At 45.2% G+C, this 20884-nt stretch overlaps 1 protein-coding gene across 1 annotated transcript in view; it reads left to right on the forward strand.

The window, feature by feature from the left end:
• VWA2 (von Willebrand factor A domain containing 2) overlaps positions 1–20884 on the forward strand; it is a 239277-nt gene that overhangs the window by 161670 nt on the left and 56723 nt on the right. The window contains exons 9-11 of the mRNA XM_078641181.1: positions 5562–5669; positions 8649–9227; positions 11368–11919. Coding sequence (XP_078497307.1) covers positions 5562–5669; positions 8649–9227; positions 11368–11919 — 1239 coding nt within the window. The remainder of the gene's footprint in view (positions 1–5561; positions 5670–8648; positions 9228–11367; positions 11920–20884) is intronic.

A 20884-nucleotide genomic window follows, 5' to 3' on the forward strand; every position in this document is an offset into this window, starting at 1 on the left:
GGACGACCGCCGGCGGTGCGGCAGGTACCGGCTCTACTGGACCTGGGGTGGGGGCCGCATCCCTGGGTCTTTTGGACCTAGACTTCCCGGATAGGTTGACAAAATCCCCCCTTGGCACTGGTGCCACCCTCTTGCGGATAGGCCTACCCGATGGACCCGGGGCATCCCCATGCCCCTCATTCATCCGCGCTTCCAGCTCATCTACTTTCCTTAACTGCTGTTTAATGTCACTCATGTCCCGCATCATGGCCCGCATCATAGCCTCCATGCTGGACCCCCCTTTTTCCACCCCGCGGACCTGGCATGATACAACCCCCAAAAAACCGCAGCCTACTCTCCTAATATCACAACACGCCGACCTTGTGTACCTTTCTGGTGGAGGGTCACCAGGGGGCTTTCAGCACCATGCAGTGGCGACCGCAACACTAGCGGCTTGTCCGCTTATGTCAGGGGTGAGTAGACCTAATGTAGACCCACCCGGCGGCCACCAGGAGCGATGAATGCTAGCCCCCCGTACCCCTCTTACCGATCAGTCTTTTGTCCTAGCCCGCGATACTGTCCTGCGGCTCCGGTCTACACCACTTTGCGTGTTGGATGCTCTTACGTCCTGTCCGCTAGTGAATGGGCCCAAAACGTCGTTAAATTGCCTGGAATTGAGACATGTATTAGTACAGTGTAATGAAACAGGGGCAGATTTAGGGAGACCAAATTGGAATACAAGGATACACTGTTACCCCCCTGTTGCTGTGCACAACAAAACCAGTAATATCAGCACAAATCAACCCAGTAGCCCTCTTAAAAACGACCAGGCAAATAATGCAACCTATACCTGCACTGTATTATACACTTTCAAAATGTCACCTAGTTTTATTTAATTGCACGCTTTATGTCCCACCGCAATACAAAGAATTATAACTCAAACACTGCAGAGCGGCGTGAAAAACAATTAGATAGATGCACTTATTCAATGTTTTGTCAATAAAATTGCTACATAGGGAAAGAAATGACCATGTACTAAATCGCCCCTTGTGTTATCAACCTTTTGCAACTTCCTTTCTTTATACTATAAACTTACCGCAGGGGTCTCCCATCCAGGTGCTGCCCTGGTCGACCCTGCTTGACTTTCCCCGTAGCCTGAGCTAAATCAGCTTCACGTTCCTCACTGCGCGCCAAAATTGCCCGCACCCGATGTGAAACGCTACTTTTCTTCAAAATCAAGGGGGCACAGTCTCTCAATAAGCCGGCGCTTCCCAGATCCTCGTTTCCCGCGCCCAAATGCAAAATGTTATTTCCCTGCACAATATCGGGGGCACAGTCTCTACAGCCGGCGCTTACCTCGCTCTTCGTTTTTTCCCGGGAAACCTCCCTTTACTCGGTGCCGGGTACTCCCGCCCCCACACGATACCCTGTGGGCCTCGTAAACGGGCCGTCCCGCCCAAAAAACCTCCGACCGGTCTTCTCCTGATGCTCCGTGCCTAGCGCCTCCTCAGCTCACACGGGGCCGGTAAAGACGTCGATCAAGTATCACCGCGCAAACAGAGACGCTCTCCTCAGTCACGAAGCCGCCCTCCACCTTCACGACGCGGCTGTTCCTTCGCAGCAAATTCCGGAGTAACCTGGAAAATAAAGCGAAGAAAATTACAAAAACAAAGAAGCCCCGAACGCGGGGCACACCGTTTCAGCGAGGGAGCGTCCAGGGACAAGGGGGTCCCCTGGGCGCTCCCCACCTCTTTATTCCCGAGGGGCCAGGCGGCCCCTCCTATAGCCCGCCCCCCCTGACCCGGACCCACTACCTAGGATCCGGGTCAGGGAGGCCGCCGGCCAATCGGCAGTGGGCCGCGCCCCCAAGGGCACGCCCCCACCGCCGAGTGGCAACACAAGAGAAAGGGGGGGCGACGGTCGCCGCGCCGCCATGCGTGCGGGGGGGCCGAGGGCCCCCCTTTTCATTAGGCTACATCTTCTTCCCACCAAAGGCCGACTCCGCAAAGCCTCTGCTCAGGGATAGGCGTGGCTCTTCCATTCCTCACTCTCTACCATAATAGGCAGGGAATGCACCCGTTCACGAGGTCAAAGATCAGCTCTCCCGAGGGGCCGCGTGTAGAACACCTGAATAAGGGTAGGGGCTTGGCCGTCCATCATCCTCTGACAGCTCCATTTTATGTCAGGAGAGAAGGATGACCTTCACGAGTAAACCAATAGGAGAACAAATGGACACCACACGCTCTTTGAATGTGGAGGCTTTAAGTGGGTCTTTTCCACACACACACCTTCCAAGGCTCGGCCAGCAGAGAGGCGTGTAACCAACGAGGGGCACAAATTCCAGGGTCCTCAGCCAGGAGGGTTTTTTTTGCTCCAACAAAACCAAAACTCTAAGCCTATTACCTTAGTGATCTAAATGTGTGTGCGTTATTGTACAGGCGAACTAACTGGGAAACAGCTTTTCCAATGCTAAGCCAAGGGCATCGTGCTTCTCGGAAGGATATCTGTGGCCTTTCTCATATTATCGAAATATGTATATGTGTGTTTTGTGATTTTGAGGTATTTCTTAATTCAGTTTCATCTAATTTTATTCCTTTTAACTTAATAGAGCGGTTTAATGAAAACTCGGAGCTATTACAAAGCAGAACAGTAACTTGAACATATAAGAATTGTCAAGGACATGATAACTTCAGAGTAAAGGAAGCATGCGACATTTTTAAAGGAATAGATTTAGAGGATTGAAAGGAGAGTAAAGTTGAGGCAGAGTAGATGGGGAGACTGAATTCCACTGTATAGTGAAAAGAAGTGAAACAGCAAAAACTAAATTGTAGTAATATTCTAGGCCCAGATGCATGAATCTAAAAACCGCTCGCAAAGGGGCAGATTCTCAGAATCTGCCCCTTTGCGACCGGTATTTTTGCATTTGGGATGCATCATCCAAAATGCAAAAATCGCAAATTGAGAATTCGCTAAATTGCGATTACTTGCATTTAAGGAATCTCAAATTGAGATTCCTTAAATGCAATGCATTAAAGTTTAAAAATTGTGATTTCGCTAATAGGGCTCGCAAATTATCATGAAGTACAACTTCATCGTAATTTGCAAAAACTTTGAAAAATGCACTAAAGTGCCTTTTTCAAAGTTTCATGTTGCGCACACACATGCCCTAAAGGCATGTGTGTGCGCAACATATGTGCACAGATCAATTTTAGGGGTTCAACAGGGTGTCCTTTGGACACCCCTGTACCCTTGAAATCGCATTCTGATTTTGCGATTCGCTAATTGCGATACGCAAATTGAAAATTCTTCCCATTCATTCCTATGGGCCTCTAGGCCCATGGGAATGAATGGGGAGGTATTCCTTAATTGCGACTCACAATTTGCGAATCGCTATTAAGGAATTATAAGAAATCACTATTTTTAAAGTGATTTCTTCTTGCATACCATTTTGCTATTCCTTATTAGCGATTCCTTATTTTTCGCTAATAAGGAATCGCAAAATGGATGCTTGCTGCATCTGGGGGTTAGTACTGTTCCTATTCTAGGAATTTGCTCGTGCCTTTGGGGGCGTCGCGCAGGAAGGGGGTTCAATAACAATAATAAAAATAAAAAAATTAAAACCTACCTTTCTGCCGGCACGGGCCCCGCGTCTTCACTGCTCAGTCTGCTCCTGCTCTCCTGTCTCTGGCAGGAACAGGAAGCAGGCAGCCTCCCTCCGTTCTCCGAAGCCAATCACAAACCTCCAGTGAAGCGTTGTGATTGGTCGGGACGCCGCCCAGCCAGGGGCTGTAGGGGATTGCATGTTCTCCATGTATGCTGCCTACATGGAGAAGTCCAGAGTGCGGATGACTAGTTTGGGCGGCTCGAGAGGGCCGATTAAACCAGTCATGTGTACTCAGGAGTAGGCAAACCACTCCTGCCCTGCCCTGTCCGGGCAGCTACGCCCACCCGCCTGCCCGCAATGCAGAAAGAAATATAAAATGGTAATAACCAAAAGTTGTTACCATTTTATATTTTGGCTTTCTCGCACTGCGAGAAAGCAGTAGGGCAAAGTTTCCCCGCTTTGGTGGAGGAGCCGACCCTGGTTATATGTTTGCATTGCATTCTTACTGTGTTTACTCGTTGTTTATCTTTTAATTGAGTTTCATAGCATTTGGCTCTCCTATGGCTGAGGTGCTTCGGTGATTGGGCTTTGCAATAAAGCTTGTTTCTTCGTCAGTCTTCTTATTACATTGAGCACAAGGAGAATGAAGACATGTAGCGTGGGCAAAGCCGGACCAGTTGGGGACCACTGGGAACCCCTCCCGGTGGTGCAAGGTGTGGATCGTGGCGGAATTCATACATCACACCGGTGCAATGGTGGGCAGCAGCGCGCAATGCCTTTAAAGGAATATGGCTGAGAAACACGGAGGTGACCTGGCTGGGGCAATCGGGCATGAAGTGGGACCAGGTGCTCACAGCATTACAAGGGGCAATGCGGCGAGGAGGGATGTAGGATGTGGTCGTCGTACACCTAGGGGGTAACGACCTGGCTAACAGTGGTAGGAGGAAACTGCTGGGGGCTATGTCACCAGGACTGGCGGCACTAGCCAGGATGGTTCGCATAGCGGAAATCTTATGGTCAGAGTTAATAGCATGACGGGTATGGAGAGGGGCTATTGACCAAGGGGCCGTTGACAAATCCAGGCATAAGTTGAACATTACAATGGCAAAAATATGCAAGGTCAACAGGTGGGGTTTAATGCAGCATGGGCTGATCAACCTTAGGTCAACAGGTTACCACGCAGAGGATGGAGTGCACTTAACCGGGGTGGGCATGGATATGTACCTACTCAATATAGTCGAAGTTCTGGAGCAGTTGGGTTTCTCCTGAGCAACCGTAAAGGGGGAGCTGCCACTGATCGGGAAACTGCTGGCCGCATGGCGGCGGCAGCACAGAAAAGTACCCACAGAAAAAAATAACTTAGATAGAAGAGCTTCTCAAACAGTATCCTTGGGAATGGGATGCCTCATGGCAGCGACACGGGGGAGCAGGCGACAGCACACAAAGACAGCCAGAATAGAAGGGCTGCACAGACAGTGTCCGTGGAATACCACGCGGCAGGGGCACATTGAGCAGGTGAGTGGTCAGCAAGGGTCCAGGGCAAGCAGAACAGCACTTGTAGCCTGGAAGAGGTCTGACTGCAGCCCACAAGGTTAGCAGCAAGGGAAGCCTGGAACCTCAACCGTTGCTATACCTGCAGAAGGGGCCACAGTACATGGTTAGTTCTGTCGGACAGAAATGGAAACAGAACAAGAGGGGACGATGTTACTGAGAAATGTGAAGTATGACAAGATAACATGGGTTTTCAGAAGACCAACCAATAAGTTGTGAAATGTATGAATCACATTTTTGAAATAATAAACTGCTGCCTTCTGAATGATGTGAGGCGAGAATGGGGTGCATTGTTTGGCCAAGAAGAAGTGGGAGTGAACTCACAGGCCTGGGAGGGTTTACAAAAAATGCCAGATTTATTGACTTTATCAAACTTATTGTTACTGTCCTGCTCTTGTGTGGTAAATCTGTATTCCTTGCTTTCTAGATCCTTGTGATTCGCAGCCCTGCCAGAACGGAGGCACATGTGTCTTGGAGGGGTTTGAAAAGTACCACTGTGTTTGCCCTGTTGGATTTGGAGGAGATGCAAACTGTGGTAAGTGCTCTACGCTGTGTGCTAGCCACCCTGTTTATAGTGTTCAAAGACATAGCTATCAAAAGTGCATCAGGCACTCTTGCATCAAGGCACATGGGGCTGTGAGGTCCACGGCACCCTAATATATCGTTTTGTAACAACCAAGCTAAAGGAAGGGGTGGGCATTTTTCTTTGCATTCCTTAGAGCTCATGTCACTCTTGCTACTCATTGATGGTGCTTTTGCCTATCAACCAAGCTTCCCTTTCTAATTTATTGACAATGTTAGTTTACATATTACCACCATACCTTTGGTGATGCCTCTTTAAACCTCCAGTAACCTGCCTGATTTTAGGGTTGGTACTATCAGTATTCTGTTGTGTTCCATATCCAGGAGTAAGACAGATATAATATCTTCAGTTAAAGCGCTGGGGTCTCAAATGGGCGCCGCCTTGGAGGAAGAATCTGGGCTCACACAGCAGCTTGATGCTATTTTCACAGAAGGATGCTGGTGTTATGATATCTCCCATTGACCTCAAACCTCACTGACCCCTGCTAAATGTGTGTTTGTCAGCGTTCTGAGTCCTAGAACATGAGATGCTCCTGATTCTAATATGGACCATCTGTCTGTGAATACAAATATTGGATACATTTGGTTATATATTGCACTCAGCTTCCCTTTGAAACTCTTCCTCAGAAGTGAAGCTCTGAAAGGCTACTGTCCCAGTGAGCAATCAGAGAAATGACGTTTGGAAACGGTGCTGTGTAGTTGGAAACTCAAAACAATTTATTACAACAGTGCAGTATGTGCAGAGGCTACATTACTGTTGCTTATTGAGTACCACACAATATTTTGGAAGCTCCTAAGCAAGGCAGGAGTGCGAGGAGCAGACTGCAGCTGCTGTTGGGTCGTGAGGAAGGGGCAGAACGGGCAGCCTGCAGCCACGGTGGTTTAGAAGTTTGGGCTGGTGCTTTCCGGTGCTTAGCACCAGCACTTATTTCTCAGGGCCGGGTCTACTCGCAATCGATAACAGTCTCCCCGGCAAAGAGAAGCTATTACACAGTAAAGGGTAAATCCATGCCTGCCTGGGTTCAGTCAGTGGTGCCATATTGGGCTGGATTTGTGCATTCTGTAAAATATTTAAATTTGGATGCATTGCTGCCCCGCATTATCATGAGGCACACTGACTGCACACACACACACCGCCAGAAGCTGCCTGGGTGGGGTGGCGTCAGCCCCATCCTCCCTCCTTGGCTTTGAATCGGCAAGTGTTTCTTCCCGAGTCGGATGGACCAATGCCGGTCAGGGTCCCCACTTTTCGCCCGCCCCAGCGTAATGCGCAGCTGCAGCGCTAGTCATTCGACGAAGCAAGCAGCTAATAGCAGGCCTATAAATGAAACCAAAAAAAGGCAATAAGTAATTATTTCAGTTTTGTGTCTTAACATATGCTACTGAAGCAAGTATATCTTTTTAATGGTTTCGGTACATGCGTGCCCGGAATAAGTGCAATTTATGATTTCATTCTAGCAGTTGTTTTTATGCGAAAGTAGCGATGTTACATGTGGTGGCAGCAGTCTCACATCTGAGCGCAGGGTGGGGTCCGTACTGGACTTCGCCTGGATCTTCACCTCATCACCTATTGCTGGCTGCTGTTTTATGAGTCTCAATCTGGTTTTGGGGGCATATGCCAAGTGTGCTAAATATCTTAACTTTTGTTGGTGCTTACTATTGAGGTCCTAGGCAGCCTTCAGTGCCTATGCTGCCAAGAGTGCCCAACCTTGAACCGTATCTCGGGCTGGTGAGCCCAGGGCTTTAAGTGGGATGAAAAAACTAGGGGGACTCTCAAAGTAATTAAGGGCGTGGCTTAAAAACACCAGCTAAAAATCTGTGCTTAGCAGAGTGTGCCGCCCAACTTGTATTTTGCTATTTATGTAATTGCATCCAGATATATGATACAAGAAACATCATACCTAGAACAAGTTTGGACTATTGGCTTTGTCAATGGTTGTTAGTTGCTTAAGATAAACAAGCCATTATAGGTAAGGGGTTAACCCAATGAAGTCTGTGGACCTGGGTACAATGCGGTATAGAATAACAATGAACCTCAAACCAATCAATCACTGAGGTAAAATTTATTTATCATTTCATTATTCAGTATGAGCTCAAAATAATTCTACGCTCCTGAGGAGAACAATGTCGAGGATGTTGGTTCAGCCCATTGAGGAAGTGGGTGGATCCAGGAGAAATGGATGTGGCCTCCCAAAAAAGGAGAGCACCTGCACATAATATTTTACAAATCAAGCACTGGTTTTGGTTCAGCAATTCCCCTTGAAGGCTCCAGATACTAGCAACAGCTCAAAAACCAGGGGCACTAAAACTAATGCATATTTTGGCTTGTGGTTGAGCATTTACCAGTGTGGGTTTTAGATGTGTCATGCTAATCTCATGGTATTTTGCCTGGCGCGTAGCTTCAGGGGGGGGGTTTGGGGTGTTACACTCCCCCCTATAAAATGTATTCAATAGTAAATAGCTGGGTACAGGTGCTTTCAGTCGGGTACGGTGAGGTGTTTATTGGATTTCTCACTGGATTTTTACAAGCACTCACACACACACTTTCCCTCTTCTCTATCTTAAAACTTAGTTTGAAACTATTGTTTTAAGTACCATTAACAATGTGCACTGCTCTCTTTCTACTGCCTCTTAAACCCCTGTCATGTCCTGCTTCTTATAATGTATTTTAACAAGTTATGCCAGCGTGATTGCTAGGAAATCTGAAGTTTACACCCCCAATCTTACTGACCAAGCTACGCGCACAGTATTTTGCACAGCCCCCTGTCACTTTGGGAATTGTCACTAAGATGCATTTGACTGTTAAAGATCCACAAGGACTTTGGATCTGATATATAGTCACTCTAGCGTTGTCTCCTATATTATGAAGTGTCGTTTGAGGTTTTGGTGATGACAACTGCCTAATACAGTGTTTTTTTTCCAATGTATACAGCGCAAAAGCTGAGTCTTGAATGCAGTGTGGATCTTCTCTTCCTGGTGGACAGCTCGTCCGCGACCACACTGGAGGGGTTTCTGCGACACAAATCTTTCTTGAAGCGGTTCATTCAGGCTGTGATGATGGCCGACTCTCCTGTGAATGTGGGTGTGGCCCAGTATGCCAGCGACGTTCGTATGGTAGTGCGGATTGGAGAGTACCGGGACGTGAGTGAGCTGCTCAAGTACATTGATGGCATGCGTTTCCTTGGGGGTAGTTTGTTTACTGGGAAAGCACTCCGGCAGGTCACGCAACATGGATTCAAGAGCATGCCGGCCTATGCGGATGTACGTGATGACCTGCCTCGTGTGGTTGTCCTCCTAGCTGGGTCTAAGTCCCAGGATTCGGTGACTGAGCCTGCAAAGTATGCCAGGGACCTAGAGGTGTTCCTCATTGGGGTGGGAAGCGATGCTCTTAAGACTGAGCTGGATGATATTACAGGAAATATACTACAAACAGTCACATACTCCAGGGCAGAGGACCTACACAATAAGATCCATGACCTCCACAAGAAAATCTGCAGTGTTGACAACTTAGGTATGCACTGTTTTGTATTTATTCATGTGTTTACTTGTCTATTTCTTAGCCTGTCAAATTCTATATGTTTTCCTTCACTTTTCTTTATCACTCTATCTGCCTGAACTTCTTTTTTTCCTCAATATTTCTTTCTAATTCCCTTTATAAGCCTGTGATTCATGGAAATCCGGTTTGTGATCGCAAAACACATTTGTGCAATGAACAAAATACATTTTGTGAGACAGAAAAATATTTTCCACTTGAAAAATGGCTTTTGCACTCCATCCCAAATAGTAATTAGGAGAGGCGTGAACAGTGCTTTCCCATCTATTTGCAAATTGGAATATAATGATTTATCTCCACAGTTGTGGTGGCAAACTAGGGCTCGATTATCAACACATGATGTTGGAGGGTAAATGATTTGCAAAGTAGAAACTGACCCTGTGGGACAGCTTCCATTTTGGAATTTGTGGTGGGTGGCTAGATATCCGATTTAGTTTCCTTCATAGACTAGATATGCTGTGATCACATTGTTTTGCAGATTTTACTCAGCCACCATGAGGGTATTTGGCCCTATTTATGACCAACAATCCAGTTCTCTTGCATCTGCTGTGTGGTTTATTGTAAAAGTGGTAAATCGGAAGTAGGGGTATTTAGTAAACCACCTTCCCTGTGTACCCCAGCTTCCCTGTCTATCTCAGAGCAGAGGAGGCTAGTTAATCCTGAAGATGTATTTACTATCTAAGAGCAGTGAATGACTTGATGCCACTGTATCTAGACAACCAGGTGGCTGAGGCTGTCTTCTCACAATCCCCTATAGTCCAATCTGCAAGAACACAGTACTATGGGGCAGTTGATTCCATTCACAAGTCTTTTTCCTCTTTCCTTCTCTCTTTTTCCCAAAACAAATTTCTCTTGGTCCCTCCTTTTATTGTATCTGTTCCCACATAGGAATTGCTTTCAGGTGCTGTGAAGGCACTCAGCTTAAAGTAACCATAGGCTGGCAAACAACTAAAGATTACCCAGGGTCCTCAGCCATTGTCTATCTACTCTTTCCTTATAGCTGACCCACTCCATCAAATAGATTTACAGGGCAGATCGCTCTTGAGAATGAACCTATTTAAAATCAAATCTAGTATTCTCTTTACAATCCCTTTCTAAAGAATTGGAATTGCCTAAAATCGTTGGGGAAAGGATAAGGGGCATGATAAGGGCCCGATTCCAAGTATAATAGGCAAAGTACTCCATCGCAATGGAGTACCCTTTCCCAGTATCATGCTAAGTATTATGGGGACACCTGCCAAGACATATTTTGGGTTCCCCTATTTGGAAAAAATGTGAATACTAGTTTATATATTGTCATAATTGAATCCTGTATGATGCCAAACAATATAGAATTATACTTAATCTTTAACACAAAATAGCTGAAATATGTCTTCCCCCGTGGGATAAAATTCTTAAAATGACACCGGATAGAAAGGAACAGAGAGCCAGAGATACAGGGATGGAGAAAGGTTCTGAAAGGAAAATCAATAAAAGTTAGGTAGAGAGAACATCAGAAATATCAGTTTTTCTGGTGCCATAAAATGTCTCTGCCCTGTCCGCCTAGCACTTATTCCGCTCGCCTCCTTTAAAGTCAGGCAGGCCATAAATATTCAGTTGATGTAGCTCCCCTTGACTTTGTCGACCAAATACTTCTTCTGACGGCCTGACTGAGTAGGGGGCCGAGGAATTACTTTACACTGTACCCCCTGTGTAAAATCTTTTTTTTCCTGTCCATCATCGCCAGGAAAACCCTGGTGGGAAGGGACAGGACAAAAAAACAATAATGACCCCCATACACTAGGATAAATCTCTAAGTGTGGCAGGGGCTTTATTTTTTTCAAAAACAAACTTCTGCTGTCAGAGTTTGTTTTCGAAAAACAAAAAAGTTTTGAAAAGTTTGATGGACAGCCATCACGGCTTGACAGTACAGTTCGTCATATGTTTTCTACAACTCTAAATTTGGCATGTGGATGTCTCTCGGGATGGTGGAAGTATTATCCTTCACCATCCCATCGGACTAAACTCCATCCTTCAAACACTAAATCAGGCCATAAATGTTGCTTTAATTTCTTTTCTCTTGCATGGTGTGAAAACCTGATATCTGTCCTTTTTCTAGGCTGTCAAGCACAATCATTGGACCTGGTGTTTGCAATTGATGCTTCGTCTGGTGTCAGCAGAGAAAATTTTGGTAAGCTGAGGAACTTTATTAAAAGCAACTCTCTGCAATTTGATATAAACCGAGATGTGACCCAGATTGGCCTGGTCACATATGGCAGCCGACCTCGAACTGTCTTTGCTCTAGATGCCCATGACACAAGTTCAAGCCTTCTCCGAGCCATCAACCAGGCCTCCTTCATTGGAGGTGTGGCTTCCACTGGCAGCGCCTTGCTGCACATCTACAGTGATGTCATGACCATCCAAAAGGGTGCCAGGCCTGGCGTTAACAAGGCTGTGGTGGTGATAACAGATGGAACTGGAGCAGAGGATGCCACTGTACCTGCTCAGAAGCTGAAGAACAATGGAGTTTCCATCTTTGTTATTGGTGTTGGGGACATACAGAGGAGCTCCTTACTGAGAATTGCTGGCTCAGACAATTATTTAATCCAAGTTCCATCCTACGAAGACCTCATGCACTTTGAAGATCTTGTTGTCCAAAGAGTGTGTGAAGGTAAGACACAGTCATTTATTTGTTCTTTTGTTTTGTATCATGTACCACCAGAAAGTTTTTTTAGCACTTGGAAATAGCCATGACAATAAAAACCTCAACAACAAGGCACAACAAATGCTTACAATTGGTAGCTGAGGCACTAGCGCAGAACAGCACACTTATCACTTGTCAATAATAGTCAGACCCAATTAAACAGTTTCCCTATAGGTGCCCAAGTTAGGCATGGATCAGCCACCACCATCCTTACATAGCAACAGCCAAATGTTGTCTTATATCCAAATTTAAGCAAGAAACTCAGCTCTGAATCTATGTAATTCAAGTCAGTTAAGGATCATTATGGCAATAGAAAAAGAGTCATATGTGGCACAAATTCAGTCTTTTCACTTTGAACAGATTGCAAGAAGATCTGATGTAAGAATAAAAACAATAATTTTTTGACGATTCATCAGTTTGATTGTAGTCTGAGCTATTTATCTTGGTGTTGACTCTTGTTCTTTTGCCGTAAGGATCTTTGACTGCTTAAATTCAACAGCAAAGCAACAGACAACTACACACATGACCCAGTGCAGTAGCTTGCTGCATTGCCCTTCCTAAGGAAAGTGAGGGTGGAGAAACCAGGTGCACTCTTTTTCTTTGGTATTAAGTGATTACATGTTGAAAGGCTGCTTAAATTAGGATGTGTTTGTTGTTTCCTGCACAGTACTAGCTCATGTTTTATTTGATTGAGGACACGGTTGTTGCCGAAAAGCAGTCGTTTCTCTTTATTCTACTTGGTGGGTTAAATTTTTCTCTCCCAGCAAAGGTTTGATCACCCTTTGTAGTGGTGGTGGGTGGTTGGTTGGTTGTCGTCTTATAGGTGATTTTCAGATGTAAATAGTTTTTAACTGGAATGTTAGTTATGCCATCAATGATGGCACTCAACATGTCGACAGTGATGTCTTTTATCATATTCACGAGTGGTGTCAATGCAAGATCTAAGTAGTGCATAATGGGGCACAAGTTATGGTTAGTTTACCTAATCGTACCTGGCAAATTTGAGAGGTTATACGTTTTTGTTGTGCAACCATAAAAGGACACAACCCGATCCTTTCCACTGAATTTCAGATTTCTTTTTAACATACACTAAGGCCTGATAACCACAGCTAATCATAACTTCACTCCTTCCAGATCATACACTTACGTAGGACTTTTCATGGGGTCCATAATCTTGTTTTGGATTTGCTAAGTCCATAAATGGGCCAGAATAGATCCTTGAAGCCTGCTGTGTCTACTGAAGGTTCCACCAGCTTTGCAACCCCAGCCAAGATTCATGGATCTCAAGGCCTGCTTTGCGGGGACTGAAACAAGATCCTGGCAGAATCTGTATTTTTTTGCCTGTCTGTTGGGCTTTACTTATCCTGCCCCTTATGTGCCCCTTTTTACTCTGACACATTGTCTGAGTCTTTACATGCTGTAATGGCAGCTGAAATGTTTTTCTTGATGTTTTAATCAGCCAATCAGAGGGTTTCGGTTCTATTGACCCGTCTTAGGATTCATGAAACTGAAAGGGAAGATAGGAGCAATAGCTTCCAAAGCTAATCAGATTTGAGTATTTGAGTATTGTTTTTAGTTTTGTGTCTGTGGAGGCCTTTGAAATCAGGTTCGCAGAACTCCTAAATTAACAGTCTAAATAGCTCTAATATTTAACTGCTTCCTGCTCAGAATCGAATCTTTTTCAATGCTGATTTCTTGAAAGCTACTCAGCAGATTTACACCAAATAAAAGGCACTTCTTTGAGTAAATTCCTACTTTCAAGCAAACTAGATGTCATTTTGTTCAGCTGTTCTTTGTGCATCAAGGAGTTAAGAATCCTGTAGAAAATGGAAAATGTCATTTTTGGGACCCCCACCTATTTTGGTTCTCTGCTTGATGGAGCCGCATGAAAATGTCCATAAAGAACCCCAAAAAGACAAACTTTTTTTAGGTTAACAGATTCTTCAAATGGGGCCAGAGTTATTTGCAGAACATTGTTAAATCTGACCTACCCATAAGTATACCAGTGTTATATCTCTAAAAACAGGGACGTTATAGTTAGGTTCAGATTTTACACACACAAAACCATAGAAATTCAGCAGTTATAGTTATCTTAAGTAACTATAACTCATGCCCCAAGGTAACTATAACTCGCATTCCAGCCATGCACAGATCATTTATTTGACTGCAAATGTTGCACTGATATTATCAATAATGTCATAAAAGATGTCATTAGTGGTGTAATATGTGGGAAAATTAGCAGTGCATGGTGAGGGCGATAGTTATAGTTACCTGAAGGCATGAGTTATAGTTACTTGTTAAAGTTAAACGCAGTCCTCCCCCTCCCTGGGCCAATTTCGGCCCCGGGGACACCATCTCCCAGGGCCCAGCCATATTGTAAAGGGGAAGGGGGCACCAATATCAGCCCCTGGGACCCCATCCCCTTGGACCCAGCCAACAAAGGTTGAGAGCCCTGGTGCACACCTAGGACACCCACCATACCCTTGTTGGGGCCAATGGAGGAGGCCCAAGTCCCGTATGGCTCCAGCCAACTACCCATATCTATTGGGACCCAGCATTGCTCCTGCCCACAGCGAGCAGCTAAAAATGCTGCTCCCTGCCGCGGGAAGAAATATTCAGATATGTTTCCCTACCCACATCACTGAGGGCAGGAAAACAGATCTGAAGTTCGCTTCCAGCTAAGCATTTTTAAAGCTTCCACCAGCCGAGAGCAGATTTACTGTTTGCTCTCACTTGGCAGTAGCTTTGAAATTGCTCCAGCTAAGCGAGAGCAAACACAGGTTTCATAGCCCGTGCCTCTGTGAGCAGGGAAACTGCTATGTCCCGGGGTGGGCACCCCAGGACATAGAAGGAGCCGGCCCTGGGGGATGGGATCTCTGGGACCATTAATGGCTCCAGAAGGGGGGGAGCCCTCGGCCCTACTCTCCCTTTTCTAATTACGGCCGGGCCTCAGGAGATGGGGGACCCTGGGTCCAAAATTAGCTCGAGAAGGGGGGCTGCTTGCCCCCCTCCCAGTTTATTAGAAAGGTGGGATGGTGGTGTGTTAATGTACAGTAATTATATATTACTTTATGTAAAAAAAAAAAAAAATTCACAAAAAAAAACAAAGGTCCTAGGGATTTTATAGTTAGGTTCACATTTTACCCATGGAAAACCATAGAAACTCAACAGTTATACTTATAGTTCTACCTAGCTGAAGAAATTATAATTCATCCCGTTAAGTGACTTAAGGCCATGAGTGATAGTTTCTTAACATAAGTATAACTATAAGTATAACTATAACTGCCGAATTTCTATGGTTTTGTGGGTAATATAGGTGAACTTAACTATAATGTCCCTGTAACCTTTATTTTTTTTATGTATGCATATATATCTATATATATATATATATATATATATATATATATATATATATATATATATATATATATATATATACTCCATGCAGTGCAGGGCGCCGAGGAAGGCTCTATGCCGAAATGCATTAGCCGCCACTGGGATTTGTCAAATAAAGCGAGTTGCCTTCCATGGATTCCCCTCTTGCCTCTGATTTCTTCGTCAAGGAGGGATGTGGTGTCATATTTTTTGCGCAGGCCAGGGGTGCAGTACAGATGGCCCTGCTGCATGAAGTGACCCGGACTACTATTGGCACCGCGCTGTCTAACAGCGTTTACAAGACTTAGGGGTATCGAGATGTCCGGTGTCCGCCAGTTTTCCTAGGCTGACATGAGCAGAGTGAGGTATTTTACCTCCGTTAGGGCTCTATGCTGTTACGTGACTGCCCCTGCTCAATTGCGGTTCTGTTTTGATTGGCAGCAGCAGTCCGAGGGGACCCAAGGAGGTGGCCGTGGACTTTGGCATTGTTCTGGGGATTCCTTTACCACCCACCTGCATAGGACTGTCATGCCCGCACCAACTTGTTCCTCATTCCCCCACACCGCGGACCCAGATGCATAAACATAATGCATTCTGGGAGTTGGAGTTTGTGCATTCATCGCAACGATCAACAGGTGTGCCGATTCAGCTTGGGGGAGGAGACTACCGGGCATGTTAGCACTAATTGAGCAACAGGACTTGAGTAATAGGAAGAAGGAGTCCATGCAGTGCAGGGCGCTAAGGAAGGCTCTATGCCGAAATGCATTCGCCGCCACTGGGATTTGTCAAATAAAGCGAGTTACCTTCCATGGATTCCCCTCTGGCCTCTGATTTCTTCGTCAAGGAGGGATGTGGTGATATATATATGCCTAGTCTCTTTCCCTGACGAAGGTGGAAGCTACAACCGAAATGCATTGGAACCCGGCCGTGCCGCAACATTGAAATGAATGGTTTTAAAAGGACTGAATCGTGTGCGGCTCAACTTCCTTTCTACCTGAGAGGTTTTTGCTTGATATATATATATATATATATATATATATATATATATATATATACCACAGTTGAACAGCACCCAAACAACAACAGAAGGTGGCAAACTTTTATTCATGGGTATGTGCAGAATCCTGTCTGCCGTTATGTTCAAACACCCATATTCCGCGTGTTCTGCCTTACGCGTTTTGAAAGTTCATCCCTTTTTTCCTCAAAGGCTCACGCTGGAAATGAATACGTGCCTCCGGCCCAGGTGTCTCTCATTTAATGCTTCTCATGCCTCCAGATAGGCTAGTCCATAGCCAACAGCATTATGGGGGACGCAGTCCTGGCCCGTTCTTCCCTCTAATGGTGGCACTAATTCCTGTTACCACTTCAAGCCACAAGATGAGCCACAGCAGACAGTCTCCTCACTAAATCGCCTGTTCTTGTTCAACAAAGCAGTTCGGTGCATCCGAGCCGCGTGGCCCCCTCAGTTCACGGGGTGGTGCCCGTTCTTCCCTCTAATGGTGGCACTAATTCCTGTTACCACTTCAAGCCACAAGATGAGCCACAGCAGACAGTCTCCTCACTAAATCCCCTGTTCTTGTTCCACAAAGCAGTTCTGCGTTAGAGGGAAGAACGGGCCAGGACTACGTCCCCCATAATGCTGTTGGTTATGGATCAGCCTATCTGGAGGCATGAGAAGCATTAAATGAGAGACACCTGGGCCGGAGGCACGTATTCATTTCCAGCGTGAGCCTCTGAGGAAGAAAGGGATGAACTTTCAAAACGCGTAAGGCAGAACACACGGAATATGGCTGTTTGAACATAACGGCAGACAGGAGCCTGCACACACCCATGAATAAAGGTTTGCCACCTTCTGTTGTTGTTTGGGTGCTGTTCAACTGTGGGCAAAGTGGAGCTACGATATAGGGCGGCTGCCCGGCCGCCGAACGCGCACAACCCCATGAACTGAGGGGGCCACGCGGCTCGGATGCACGGAACTGCTTTGTGGAACAAGAACAGGGGATTTAGTGAGGAGACTGTCTGCTGTGGCTCATCTTGTGGCTTGAAGTGGTAACATGAATTAGTGCCACCATTAGAGGGAAAAACCTCTCAGGTAGAAAGGAAGTTGAGCCGCACACGATTCAGTCCTTTTAAAACCATTTATTTCAATGTTGCAGTACGGCCAGATTCCAATGCATTTCGGTCGTAGCTTCGACCTTCGTCAGGGAAAGAGACCAGGCCTCGCACCGGCTGAACAGTGTATATATTATATATCTCTGCCAACTGGATTACTCCAAACATGGACCCAATGATAAGTGCTTAAAGTTGTTACATTGCTCCGTCGCCATAACGCGTTTCGGCTCCTCCGAGCCTTGATCACATGGCATGTTCAGATTGAGTGCATTTTTAAAGTGACAGGTGCATTGTGAGAAAGTACCCCGTGACATTAAAAGCATAGACATAGAAGAGTAATATACAGTTGAATGTTCTAAAATTGGGCAACTTATATCGATGTTTCATTGCATTCACTTTATGACAGAAAAGACATTTAGAATAATTGTCTATCCTTAATATTATAACCACTCATGGCTCATTTCGGATATCTGTCACACATGTATTTATCGATGCAAGTTGCGATGATTTCATCCTGATACATAGTTATTTATATGCCATTACATTGAGCAAACATGAATATGAAATTCATCATTAGATCAAATCATTGATTATAACTCATTACGTTAAGTAACTTTAGGCCACGAGTTATAGTTTTTTAACATAAGTATAACTATAACTGCGGAATTTCTATGGTTTTGTGGGTAATATAGGTGAACTTAACTATAACGTCCCTGTAACCTTTGTTTTTATCTATATATATATATATATATCTACACACACACACACATATATATATTACCTACTGGCGGTCGCCAGTAGGTATATATAGTTAGGATTTTTTCTCTATGGGATTTTTGAAAATTCTATGTCTAATAACTTTGGCGTTTGTGGACGGAATTGGCTGAAATTTTCAGGAAAATGGCACATTTTGTTTCTGAGCAGCCCTTAAAAATTTGGGGGGGGGTTCGTCAAGGGGGGGCCGAGAAAAAAGGGGGGTCCCAAAACGTGTTTTTAACATTGAGTTTTCCATAGGGCGGTTGGCCTCACTTTTAGCTCGAACGGCTGAATGGATTTGCACGAAACTTGGCAAAATTGTAGGGACTGGTAGCCCGATGTGCCTTTTGTAGGTCTCAATATATGTGCTACAGTGGATTTTGAGAAATTAACGTTTAAAAAAAGATATATATCTGTAACAGCGGACCGGGCAGCGCTCCAGTTCGCGTACTTTGCGCGCAACGGAGCTTTGTGAAGCGAAGCTGATTGGTTCTCCGGCGTCTGTCAACATTCCAAACAGTCCGTAGCGGCCGCCATCTTGTCTCTCGGTAGGATCGAGAGACAAGAGGAGTCCAAAGCGAAGGGGCAAATGACCATAAGGGGGCATAGTAGATCCTCGCTGACCCCCTAGGTTTGATGTCGAGGTTTTAAAAGGGCCCCGCGGGGCAAAAAAAATAATAATAATCGAACGGCTGAATGGATTTGCATGAAACTTGGTAAAATATTAGGGACTGGTAGCCCGATGTGCCTTTGCTAGGTCTCAATATATGTGCTCCAGTGGATTTTGAGAAATTAACGTTCAAAAAAAGATATATATCTGTAACAGCGCTCCGCTTCGCGTAACGGAGGTTTGCAAAGCTGATTGGTCATTCTGTCACTGGGCTATAGTTGGGCTACATCTGGCTGATATTTGGGCTACATTTGTTTTTTTTGTCTCTGGCGGCCATCTTTGGGCTACATTGGGCTACATTGGGCTTCATTGGGCTTCATTGGGCTACATTGGGCTACATTTGGGCTCCAACATATATATAGGCCAATGTAGCCCAATATATATTTTTCAAAGTTAATTTTCGTAAAAACCACTGGAGCATATATCTTGAGACATAGCAAAGGCACATCGGGCTACCAGTCCCTACAATTTTGCCAAGTTTCGTGGAAATCCATTCAGCCGTTCGAGCTAAAAGTGAGTCCAACCGCCCTATGGAAATGAAGGAAATGAATGGGTAATTTGTAATTAGCAAATAGCTCATCGCAAACTAGGAATGGTAAAGAATCGCTATTTATTCCTTAAAGTTCGCTATTTAGGAAATGCAAAAAACTTTAATGATACATATGGCGGTTCATCTCTAACAAGATAAGAAGCATAGGGATAGATTTATGATGACTGGCGCATCACCAGGGATGTGTTAGTCATTCTGTGCCGCTGTTCCGTCACCTATGGTGTGCTGCATTTACAATGCGGCGCATCATGGGGCAAAAACAGCACAGATGCGTGATGTATCTGTGCCGTAAAGGTGGCGCATTGCTGGAGTTGTATCGCAAGTGTGATGAAGCTCCAGCAAGGGTCGGGGGTGCCCCTGTCGCAGGGTTTCTGTTCTCACACAGAACTGTGGACAGAGGATTGGAACCTCGGCGAATTAGGGTGCCCCAAAACTCACCTTAGTAATCAAAAACCCCTTAGCAAGCTAGGTACAGTGTCACATTGGATATAACAAACTCTCAATGTTTAGACAATCCAGAATATGAAATTATAGTACCTCAGGATACGTGGAACTCATGAACAGTCGGTCGTTATATATTTCTTAGAAACCAGAACATGGAGTTAAGAAGAACACATGTGTATTTGAAATGTTTATTTACTAATGCCGTCTTCTCAGGCGTAGTATCTTAGATAATACAAGTACACATATTATCAGTAGCAAAATTACCAGCATAGTTACTAGTACATAAAAAGCGAATGGTGACAGTATGTTAACATGCTGTAAATGAATAAGAGTTAGCAACACTTATAAGCAGCCGCGGGCCGTGGAGGGAGTTACGGTGGGGCAGGGAGGCGGGGAGGGGGAGGGGCAGGGTGGAGAGGGCTCCACCCTGCCCCTCCCCCTCCCCGCCTCCCTGCCCCACCGTAACTCCCTCCACGGCCCGCGGCTGCTTATATCTCACCCTCCCTAATACACATATTATATTATTTGCTAAGAAGGTCTCTTTGTGTTGGTTTAGGGCGTGCCCATACTTTAGTGTCTTAGATTTGAAGGAATCACATCAGCATACACCAGCTCTCTCTTCATGTGAACCGCATCAACTGTTGTGTATGTGTGTTCGGCAAAGCAATATAAAACCCGCCTCATGCCCAGAATTGGCAGAAGTTGCACTTATGTTATGAGTATGAAGTCGTGGAGATCAGACCTCATAACAATTCTGTATCGTGTTGTTCTTGAAACTTCAGCACTCGCTGTACAGATATAGTTTAACAAGCAAAGCAGATAGTAGAGCAATAACATATTATTCTCATGTAAACCACGATGAACTACTAGGTTGAAAGCTAAAGCAACAACTAAGTGTCGTGTGCAGAAGTTGCAAAAAAGGAAAAATGGCGTTTAAACCGGTAATGAGCCCATGCTAACTTAACACGGTGTAAAGATATCCAGGACCTAGATGACACCTCCCCATGATCCGGAAACGAACTGAA

Source organism: Lissotriton helveticus, chromosome 5_1 (genome assembly GCF_964261635.1).
Source record: "Lissotriton helveticus chromosome 5_1, aLisHel1.1, whole genome shotgun sequence".
In the NCBI taxonomy this organism is placed as follows: Eukaryota; Metazoa; Chordata; class Amphibia; order Caudata; family Salamandridae; genus Lissotriton; species Lissotriton helveticus.